The following is a 12,018-nucleotide window of genomic DNA, read 5'->3' as shown; positions in this document are numbered from 1 at the left end:
ATCCTGTTGGCTGAAGCCTGGCGACTAAAGCAGGTTTCTGGGGTTTTGTTTAGCTTCTATATTTGTTACATAGTTGCTCAGAGTTGCAGCTCAGAGGTCTGCAGCGGCAGGCAGGGAACGTTGGAGTCCTTTGTCACTGAAGCAAGCAAGCCTCATGTTAGTTTCAAGCTGCCTGGCTGCCGGCCACCATCTTGGCTGGCAGTTAATTTGCATATCTCACTGATTAGCCAATGGGAAGGGTAGCGGTCGTACGCCAATTACCATGTTTCTCTTTTATTAGATTAGATAGGATTCTATACCAAATTCTTCTCATGCATAGATTAATGCCTGTTTCATATTTCCTAATTCCATATAAGATTAGATAATCATGAATAAAACTGGGAAATAAAAAACCCTCTATAAGAACTAATGTTTTTGAGAGATTTGTTTTAATCTAATGAAAATATATTTAAATGAGCAAGTTTAAAATCCTCCCTATAGAAAGACACTTGGGAATCTTGTCAAACATGCTCTTTCATTCTATTCCTATTTTCTCATTTCCAACTTATAGAGCATTTGTTTCTTTCCTTCTTTCTTCCTTACCTCTTCTTTTATTTATTACCTCCTTTTCCCCCTTTGCCTTATTATAGCTGGAAGTATTTCCTTATATTTGCAGTTTTTGGTTTCTGCCAGTGTCCTCTAAGAAGATGCTGAGTTGGTAAATATGAGCACGGCATTGACAAAGTGTAGGTGCATCTCTGCACTCTCAGCTCCTGGACTTAAACAGTCTCTCATTCAGTATGTAAAATTCAGCACTAGAGTCCTTGCTGAGATTCTATTCTTAGATTTCTAGAGGCTGTGAAGGAAGATTAGGGGGATTTCTAACTTTAAGCTAATATCTTCCAGAAGAAATGGCATCAAAATAAGTTATACTGTGTTTTTCATAGATTTCTTTCTCTTTTTCCTCTAGTCCAAGAGTCACTCCCAAGTTGGCCTGAAATCAAGCACGAAGCAAAAGGTATGATTTCCCCTCCTTCATTGTTCCTTTAAAAAGTAATTATTTTGATGGGTGCCTTTATTTTTTTCCGGAAGAGAGTGACTTGTTTTGGAAGGCAAGGATACACCCAGAATCAAGGTATTTGGGAGTCTTCATTTACTTTGCTTCCATAATAGTAAACCTGAAATTGGAGAGCGACCCTTAAAATGAAATGGAATGAGAGATATTTTGCAAATGCAGTGACTGAGAATTGCCCATGACTTACAAGCGGTTCTGAAAGCAAGGTCATGAAAATGCTCTTCCAGTTTCAGCTCTTTATTTTCTAAGCCCTCCACAGTGAAGGCATTCATTCCTATCTCAGGTCACATTTCTTACTGAACTGTGTGCTCTCAGCATCATCTCTGGAGAATGACCCTCACCTGTGGCCTGTGGTGAATTGGCTGAAACATGAGCTTTGTGAGTCAGCAAGAGTTGATTTCAGTTCCTGGTCCTGTCACTTTACTAGCTATGTATTAAGAGAATGATCACACCTACTAGTATAGTTTTTTTTCCCTTAGTATAATTTATTTTAGAAATAAAATGAGATAATAACACTTACATCTTAGTGCCTAGCACAAAATAGTTACATAATAATTTTTAAAGTCTATAATATCTCATTGACACCTTAGGTATACAAAACAATAGAAATTTGAAATTCCAAAATCTTAATCTTCAGACTAGAGGCCCAGTGCACAGATTCGTGCACCAGTGGGGTTCCTTGGCCTGGTCTGTGCCCTCTCACAATCCAGGACCCCTTGGGGGATGGCAGAGAGCCAGTTTCAGCCCAATCCATATAGGCCAGGCCAAGGGACCCCACTGGTGCCCAAATCCATGCACTGTGCCAGTTTCGGCCCCATCTCTGCAGGCCAGGCCGAGTGACCCCACTGGTGCATGAATCTGTGCACTGGGCCTCTAGTATGCATATAAGATCTTTGGCTAAGCTCTTCCCTCCCCACTGAGATTCATTAGTCTTCCATGTTTCCATACCTGTGGGTTTAGCGTCTGCTCCCTGGTGGTCATTGTGGGTCATAGCTACTGGCTGGTCAGCAAGTTGCCCAGTCGCTTAGGCTTTTATATGTGTAGATACCCACACCCACACACACACACACACACACACACACATGTTTGTTGACTTATTTATTAACTTAGCTAGAGGCCCAATGCACGAAATTCGTGCAAGAGGCTTGGCCCTCACAGCCCCTCACAGCCTCGGCTGGCCCTCACAGCCCCTCGCAGCCTCGGCTGGCCCTTGCAGCCCTGGTTTAGTCCAGAAGGTCATCTGGATGGTCATCCAGAAGGTCATTGAGACAGTTGTTTTGTTGTTTGGTCTAATTAGCATATTAGCTCTTTATTATATAGGATTTTCTCCATTATTCCTAGTATATGGTTTCTAACCAATGCATAAGTACTCCATTTCGACAGGGATACTTATCTCCTTGGCAGTTCATTTCATTTGGATCACTGTAAAATATTTTAAATATATGTATTTACATTGGATACCCTGTGATTTCTAGCCACTGTTCCTCTTCCTGCCCTTGTAACTACCTAGAATTAGTATGTCAAATTCTCTTTCATGGCAGCCTTTCCTAGGTTGGAAGAGAAATAGCTTCTACCATGAAAATTCTTCTACTTTGCCCATTATTAATATCATAGTTCTTTTAATTTTTCCCTCATATGATATATTTCTTTGACTCTTATGAAAAAGATCACTTGTCTTTGGATCTTTTTCCATTTGCCACTATCATTCTCAAACATCCACGAAACATTTTCATTTTCATCTCTAAAGAAGTGCACACTGGGGAATTCTCACATGAACAGTGAGGCAGATATAATTGGACAGAGGGGCCTTTCACCACCCATCAGTTGTCTGCTTAAGTACTCTGCCTGTATAGGAAGCTGAACTTGCTTCTGTGAAATTATTCTATTAGAGGCAATTCTCAGAAGGATCTATCTCCCTTACTTGGACTAGTAAACTGAATGGTGATGATCTAAGAAATAGGGAGAAAGATCAGCCCTTCCCAGTCTTATACACTGCAACTGTCTCTCAATGCATGTTAAGTAAATTTTAAGCTATAAAGTTTAAAAGTTTATACTGCTATGAAATGATCAACATTCACAGAGGTTAAGTGCTACATAGTAACCACACATTAAAAATTACAATAATATGTATTAATTTAGCAAAATGCCTTGACAGGGTCAAGTATTTTTAATGTTCTTTCCATAGTCCATATTAGAGTGCTAACTTATTATTTCTTCCAATTTTATTGAGAAATAATTGGCATACATCACTGTGTAAGTTTAAAGGCGTACTGCATAATAGTTTGATTTACATTTATTATGAAACTAGGGGCCCAGTGCACAAAATTCGTGCACTGTGGCGGGGGGTCCCTCAGCCCACCCTGCCCCCTCTCATAGTCCGGGAGCCCTCAGGGGATGTCCTACTGATGGCTTAGGCCTGCTCACTGTCAGTAGGCCTCCCTCTGCAGGAGGCTGATCAGGGGAAGGCACCGCCCCCATTACTCTGCTGCTGCTGCCACTGCTGGCTGCCAGAGCTGCCAAGGTGTTTTCATCAACTCGGACTCCAGTCCCTTCACCACGAAAAAATGACAACTTTCTAGGCATTTTCAAGGATTTATCTCTTTCATAGGATATGACATTTCTTTCTTCCTTTCTTTCTTTGTTTTATCCTCACCTGAGGATATTTTCCCATTGATTTTTAGAGAGCATGGAAGAGAGAGGGAAAGATAGAGAGAAACATCAATATGAGAGGGACACTGCAATTGGCTGCCTCCTGCATGATCCCTGACCTGGGCCCTGGCCAGGGAGGAGCCTGCAACCTAGGTACATGCCCTTGATCAGAATTGAACCCGGACCCTGTGGTCCACAGGCCGAGGCTCTATCCACTGATCCAAACTGGCCAGAGCAGAATATGACATTTCTTAGCTCCTCCAGCAGCAGACCTTCATTTTTTCCTCCAGGAATGAGGTGGGAAAACCCTAGATCACCTTTTTGCATTCTTATTAGGCAAGTTACCAAGAACTCTGTGAGTAGCGTATGGGGAGCTTAGCCAATGAGTGGTCAGAAAAGGTGTTTCCTCTGCAGCTCACGCCCAGAGGTGGGACTGCTGGTGAGGGCCTGCCCTCAGCTGCAAGCAGGCTCTCTCCCTCTGCCTCTCTCTCTCCCTCTCTCTATCCCTCTCCTTCTCCGTCCAGTTTACTCTCTCTAAAAAGCAGTGAAAAAATATTCTCTGGTGAGTATTAAAAAACAAAACAAAACAAACAAAACACAGGATAACAGTCCTCCCCCTTTGGAGATGCTGAATATGTAGGCCTGAAAGAGAGAATTCTTGGCTCTGTGAAGATCCCTACCTAAATTTTATTAACAATATCTGGAAAATTAGCCTAAGCCACACCAATGATTCAAGTTTATGCTTTTCTGTGTTTCAGGGAAGAATCAAATGATCTTTTGTTTTATTGTGTCAAAACAAAATTTTGCATGTGTTAAATACATAATTCTTATTCAAATACATACGAGCAGATGCAAAAGTTCTGTTCAACTCAGTGAAGGGACTGGCAGGATGATAATGCTGTTCAAAGGAGATTGCCAAGGATGAAAGCCTGAAGTAAAATTGCTAAATTAGATACAATCTGGCTTATGTCCTATAGGACAATAAAACCATCACTTTTTGAATTGGGTTTGTCTTCTAGACAGAAATTAGTTACATCTTTAAAAGCCTAAAAATTCTTTTCATCTTTGATACATATTTTGCTGATCATTATATGTAACTTTCCAGGGCTGTAAAATGTCAAAATATATGGAACTTATTTAATTGTAAATAGTGTGTCAGAGTTATGTGTTTCATTCTGGTCATTCTGTGGGCCTCTAATGCCCCAAATACACTGAAAGGACTTGCTGTCAACCTTTTACTCCAGGCCTGTAGTCGTCCACAGAGGCTGGGGGCGAGACCACTCTTTTCTCTCAGGGCCTGTGATTGGCTGAGGAGGCTGTGGGCGAGGCTGTGGGCGGCCCTGCCCTTTCCTCTCAGGGCCTGCGATAGGTCACAGAGGTTGTGGGTTGGCTCGCCTTCTCCTCTCCCAGCCTGCACTTGGCCGCGGAGGCTACAGAGGCTACGGGCTGGCTGGCCCCCGTCCATGTCCGTGTCTGCTCTGGCGGGTCTGCCTAAGCCAGGGTATGGTAGCTCCAGCCGGCCCCTGTGTCCCTGTCTGTGTCCGCTCCGGCTCCAGGGGGCCGGCGTGAGCCTCTGTGCAGTGGCTAGACTGGCCCCCCTGTCTCTGTCTCTGTCTCTGTCTCCATCTCTGCTCAGGGCCTCACCTGCGGCGCAACCTCCTTCTGTCCGGTTGTGACCATTACTGTGTCCTGGTCTAATTTGCATATTACCTCATATATGTATATATATATTTACCACAGTGTGTTCAGCTAACATCCATCTCCTCATATAGGTACAATAAAAAGAAAAGGAAAAAGATAAAAGAATGTTCTCCTTGTGATGAGAACTCTTAGGATTTACTCTCTTCACAACTTTCCTATATACCATACATCAGATTTAGCTGTAGTCATCATGTTGTACATTGCACCCCTAGTACTGATTTATCTTGAAACTGAGAGTTTGTGTCTTTTGACCGTCTTCCCTCAGTTGCAATCTGAAATTCCAAAATCTTAATCCTCAGACACACACACACACACACACACACACACACACACACACACACACACACGTTTAAATTATGTTAATCCCTGGTGATACATAGGACAATTATAAATAGATTTGGAGATGTTCATGTTAAAAACGTATTCTTCTAATGTAGATGCTTGAAGTGTTTAAAGTGCTTGCCTAACCTTTCAGGATAATGGACAATTGACTCAGAATACCATTCTTTGATGTCAATTGTTAGGAAAAAAACACTTTAAGAATGCAAACCATCTAAGAGGTGCTTAAGAAGATTAAAAGAGGGAGCACCTATGAAATTTCTAAGCCCAGTTGCCTAAGGAAGTAGCTATTTTTATTAGAGAAACATCATGTTGGTTGAAAAGAAGATGGAAAGGCGTGGGTTCCGACTCAGCTTCAACTCTTACCAGGTAATAAGAGCTAGCATTGATATGGCAGACACTGGGCTCCAGGTTCAGTTATGAGCACTTAACAACTATCAACCCATTCAGTCCTCTCACCAGCCCTCTGAGAAGGGTGCTCTTGTATCCCTCAGGGTTTGTCAAGAGAATGAAATCACACCAGTAATTTCAACAGAGAGACTATAAAGGATCACTAATTGGTTGTGTTGCGGGTGGGAATAGGCTCTTCCATGGAGTCATGAGAAAAGCAGTTCAGTGACCCACTCATGGGAGGATGAAATGCAGTGGTAAGATTTATTGGAGTAGAAATAAAAGACTGCCTCCAGGTTTCCAGTGTCTCATCCACTGTCAGGTCGCTCAGCTCCATCCCGCTGTTGAAGAAGTCCAGCCATGTCTTCATCGAGTCCAGAAGAAGGGCCAGGGTCCAGAAATCCCGTGCCATTGGCCTGGCATTGGCAGGGCATCCGAAGTTGTGGCAGTTCAATTTAATCCATGCGCAAGTTTAGTGTTTGTCCCTGCTCAGCTAGCTTTCTGTTCCCAGTTGCACTCAGGCCAGCTCTGGGTTGCTGCACGCACACCCTTGCTTGGGCCCTCATGGCTGTGGGACATGTGTGGCTGCTAGAGAGAGAACATACAAACAAACAGGGTGAATAGGAGCTAACAAGAGAGATGTCTTTGTTAAAATTTGGTTATATTTGGGAAAGAACCAGCTGGTTTTCAAATTAACCAATCTCTTTGCCAATGCTTCACAGGTTTGTGCTGGGCCCTCCTCCTAACCAATCCTCTTTCTTCCTTCCTTCCTTTCTTTCTTTCTTTCTTTCTTTCTTTCTTTCTTTCTTTCTTTCTTTCTTTCTTTCTTTTCTCTCTCTCTCTAAAGCAATAAAAAAATTGAATTTTTAAATTTTTATACACAATACGAGAGGAAGGGAGAAGGAGAGAGAGATAGAAACATCAATGATGACAGAGAATCATTGATTGGCTGCCTCCTGCACACCCCCTACTAGGGATTAAGCCTGCAACCCAGGCATGTGCCCTTGGCCAGAATCAAACCTGGGACCCTTCAGTCTGCAGGCTGACGCTCTATCCACTGAGCCAAGCTGGCTAGGGCACCAATCCACTTTCTAGAACTTCTAGGCTCTGTGTCCCTCATCCCAACCAATCCTTTTCCCAGGTGAGGCTCCTCCCCATATGGTCACCATCTTAGTTCCTACCTGGCATGTCTCAAAGTAGAAGCACCTTCCCATGAGCCATCTTGCCTTTCTTTGCACATGTGCTTACCTCCCCCTGGGCCATTTTGGCTTCTGCTTGGCACGTGCCCAGCAGAGGAATGTCTCCTTTATTGTTTTACCTCTCCCTCAGTAATCCAGGAGAACAGCCAGGTGTCCATCGGGGAGCCTGCTTCGGGGGCTAGGTCCCCTTGGTGGAGGATGAGGCTGCTCTCTGAGAGGTCTGAAGCTGTAACTTCTAGACTTAATCAGGCTTAGGCTCAGCCAGTTTATTAGGCTTAATGTCTGATTCCATTTCCTCCTTTCCTTTTTTAATATCTAGCTATCCAGCTGCAAAGGTGTTAGCTAGGTAATGGAGAGTAAAAAGAGAATTCTAAGACAGGGGGTGGCAATCCCAGGACTACTAAAACTTCTTAGATACTTAGAGGAAGCTGCTCCACAGAGTTGAAATTCAGACCTCTGAGGAAAGGGTGCTGCCCATCACACTATGGGCTGATTCTGCAAGCCCTGGGAAAAAACTGCAAACTGGATTCAGCGGCTCTGCAAGAAGTTGAGTTGGGTATGTTACTAAGGTGTGGCCCAGAGGAAATGCACAAGAAGCAAGTTCCTTCCTGCTCTTCCAGTTCTGCAGCCTCTCTAGCACCCCCTACTGGTAGAGCTAACAAGAAGCCAGCTGATTAATCAGGAATGTGTTTTATAGAGTCCCAAGCCTGACATCACAAAGTTGGTTACAGAAAGATGGGTTTGTGCCTGAGAGACAATAATTTAACTGGTACAGTCAATAGCTCTATTTTGTAGGTGAGGCACAGATGTGTTAAGCTGTGTTTGCCTAGTGCTATTGTCTGAATATTTGTTTCCTCCAATTCAAATCTTGAACGGCCCCCTTCCCCCCCCCGCCCAACACACACACAATGGTATTGGGAGGTTGGCCTTATGAATGGGATTAATGCTCTTACAAAAGAGATCCCACAGAGCACAGAGCTCCCTGGCCCCTTCCACCATGTAAGGACACAGTGAGAAGCTGCAACCCTCCCCTCAACTTGCTGGTACCCCGATTTTGGGTTTCCAGCCTCCAGAACTGTGGGAAATAAATTATTGTTGTTCATAAGCTACCTAGTCTGTGGTATTTTGTTATATAATGCCCTCACCACCCATTTGCAATATCACTTTGGGTGATTCCGGTTACTCCTGGTCAATAGTGGTCTGAAAAATATTAAATGGGAAATTCTAGAAATAAGCAGTGTTTTAAATTGTGTGCTGTTCTAAGCAGTGTGATGAAATCTCACGATGTCCAGCTCTGTCCCACCCAGGGCGTGACTCAGCCCTTCTTTGTCCAGTGTATCCACACTGTAGATGTTCCCGCCCATTAGTCACTACTGGCCATCCTGGTTTTCTGACTCATTGTCACTGTATCACAGTGCATGTGTTCAAGTCACCTTTATGTTACTTAATAATGGTACCAAAGCACAAGAGTTAGCATGCTGGTAATTTGGATATGCCAAAGGGAAGCTGTAAAGTGCCTCCTTTAAGTGAAAAGGTGAGTACAATACGATATATTTATTACAGTATATTGTTATGATAGTTCTGCTTTATTATTAGTTATTGTTAATCTCGTACTGTACCTAATTTATAAATTAAACTCTATCATAGGTGTGTATGTTCAGGAAAAAAACCATGGTATAAATAGGGGTTAGCACAATCCATGCTTTCAGGTATCCACTGGGGGTCTTGGGAAATATCCCCCATGGATCACAGGGTGGGGTGATTGTAGTAGCCGGGACAGACCAGGACAGCCATCTAGAAAGAGGCAGAGTCAGAATTTAAACCTAGACACCTCGGCTTCAAAGTTTAAAACTACAACCTCTTGAACAAATGACTATGAGCAAAAACACTTCTCTAAGCCTTACATTTAAAATCTGCAAAGTGGCCCTAACAGGTTTGGCTCCGTGGATAGAGCGTTGGCCTGCGGACTCAAGGGTCCTGGGTTCGATTCCGGTCAAGGGCATGTACCTTGGTTTCGGGCACATCCCAAGTAGTGGGTGTGCAGGAGGCGACTGATCGGTGTTTCTCTCTCATCAATGTTTCTAACTCTCTATCCCTCTCCCTTCCTCTCTGTAATAAATCAATATAATATATCTTAAAAAAATAAAATCTGCAAAGTGAGGATGATAATTCCTAACTTGTTGGGTTATCCTAAGATTAAATAGACAATACAAATGATGGGCTTATTATATTTCCTGGTGCATAGTAACTTCCTAATAAATAGTAGCTCTTACTAACTGTGGCTTTTTCTTGCTTGAGTGTAGGAACTTTGTTTTGCCTCAGTGAATTGAAGTATTTTGAAAGTATTGTCTTTCCCTTGGGGTGATTCTATATCCAGTGGGCCATTTATTTAGTTGATTAGTCTATCTCCAACTTAGCATATTTAAGTGTTTACATTGGAAAGTGAACAGTAGAGAGGATTTAATGCTGGAGCTTGATCAATGAAGGCTTTATTGATGATGTCCTTACAGTCAGAATTTATCAGGGGCTGCATTTGAGCACTACGTTAGTCTTTCACTTAACATTTTAAATGGTGGGGAAATCATTGCATGTATTCATTCATTCTTCAACACAATGGTTATTTATTGGGCACCTAATTACACCAGACACCATGCTGGCATCACGGGTGATATACACAGACATGAACCCTGCCCTAGAGACTGTTTCTTCCAGTCTAGGGGAGCACGATGCAGCACCCAGCTGCTCATTCTCCCTTGTTCCTCCTTGTCCTTGAGCTGAGTATATTTGTTCTTACATAGATATAAATGCTATCTTGTGGGTAAAATATCTATTTTGCCTGCTATGGAGTCGACTAATATCCAAGGAGAATTGCATGGGGGATGGAGGAGCAGTGTAAGGGGATGGCAGCTGCTTTTCCTGAAGGGCAAAGTCATTAATTAACTGAGGAAGAGGCGAGTCTCAGACTAGACACAGGGAACAAGTGTGAGGGGCTGAGAGGGAGCACCCCTGGAAAGCTCCTGTGCAGGTCGTTGTTGTTTATGAGCAGGGATGTGAGAGTCAAGGGCTCCAGTCTGGGTGCTGTAGTGCTGTTGGACTCTTTTGCTCTCACATGGTCAATAGATTGAGAGACAGAGCCTGGAATGCGAAGGGCTCAGATCCTTAGAGTTACCTAACTGTTGTAGAATCAAGAACCTCTCATGCATAAGTCAGATTGTTTTATGCTTTATTTCCTCTCTGTGTTTACTTTCCTTTTGCTTAAAAGTGCCATATATCCCGATATCTGTAAGGAAACCAAGGGAAGGTATTTATTTATGTTCTTTAGCCAGAACTCAAAAGGAAGCTGGCCTTGGAGGCTAGCATGGTAGTGGTGGCATCTAGGATGCTCATGAAAGAACTCCAAGGTCATACTAATGTGGTCAAAGTCATACTAGGTCTCATTGATCTTTCTAGAAATTCTGGTAAAAATGAAGGAGGTTAGGTTATATTGAGGTCTATTTTGTAGGACATGGGAATACCCAAAACCCATTCTTGAATTGCTCAGTTTAAGGGAATCAGAGGGAAATAAATGCATAGAAAACAAAGACTAGCAAATGACTACTTAGTTACCCCAACATGTAACTTCAGTGAGTGAAGCTGAAATAAATAGAAGACCCTTTTTTCTCCTTCTCACAAAACACAGTTTCTACTCCCCAAGTATCTTTTCAAGATTAATAACAATATTAATAGTTAAAACAGCATATACTCAGTGTTCTGGTTGCTTTGCAAGCATATGGTGGTTGCACTGTTTTCATTTGATTTTAATCAGAGTGGAATTAAATTGCAAAAGCCTATAGTTAACAGAGTGTTTTAAATATTCTGTCTCCTGCCCAAGCATTTCCTGGCATTCAGTAATCTTGAGTTTACTATATCCTTTCTTCTATCAAAGCAATCTTCACAGATCTGATAAATAAATTCACAGAAGTTATACTTGAATTATATGGCTTAAAGTCTAATCTCTCCTAAGGGTATTTGCATTTTAATAAGCAACAGAAGCTAATGAAATTGAGTCAATGGGATGTAATTTCTGATGTTAGCCATTTTAATAAGCAACAGAAGCTAATGAAATTGAGTCAAAGGGGTGGAATTTCTGATGTTAGCAAGCAGGGAACATTTTGGTTGTGGTAGGAAGATCTTATCCTTGTTCTTAAAATTACATCGTTTACCTGTAAGATCAATTCGGACAAAACATTAACTGGTTAGATGATCTGGGGTCATAAATGTACATAGTTAATTGATAGGGAGCCAGTTCCCAAGTTTGGAGTACTGCTCTGTTCAGCCCACCATCACCTCTTCCTCCCACCCCAGTTCCCATCACCCTCCTTGTGTATGAGTGTAAACCCCCTCTATCCCACAGAACTGCAAGCTCTCCTCCAAACAGAAACTGCATTTTATTGATATTTGTACCTTTCCTCCAGCCCCTTCTCTCTGGCACCTAGTATCTGAGAACTTCCTAAATGTTGATAAGTATATTGGAAAAACACCCATTCCCCCATTTATACCTGAGCCAATCATGCCACAGACAGTAATGGAGCCCAATGCTAGTCTCAGGTCCCCAGGAAATAGCTTTTAGTTTTTCCCGCTAAAGACTTAAAAAAACCCTCCTGAACATTTCTTGTATTTCATTTTCTAATTATATCCCTTTTCCCT

The 12,018-nt window shown here is 42.5% G+C and overlaps 1 protein-coding gene across 1 annotated transcript in view; it reads left to right on the top strand.

Annotated features, from left to right (window-relative positions):
- Positions 1-12,018, top strand: part of RASGEF1B (RasGEF domain family member 1B) — a 540,242-nt gene that overhangs the window by 111,938 nt on the left and 416,286 nt on the right. The window contains exon 2 of the mRNA XM_006778195.2: positions 950-997. Within this exon, the coding sequence (XP_006778258.2) occupies positions 950-997 (48 nt within the window). The remainder of the gene's footprint in view (positions 1-949; positions 998-12,018) is intronic.

The sequence above is a fragment of the Myotis davidii genome, unplaced genomic scaffold (assembly GCF_000327345.1).
Source record: "Myotis davidii unplaced genomic scaffold, ASM32734v1 scaffold449, whole genome shotgun sequence".
In the NCBI taxonomy this organism is placed as follows: domain Eukaryota; kingdom Metazoa; phylum Chordata; class Mammalia; order Chiroptera; family Vespertilionidae; genus Myotis; species Myotis davidii.
This window is presented reverse-complemented; position numbering and strand designations above follow the sequence as displayed.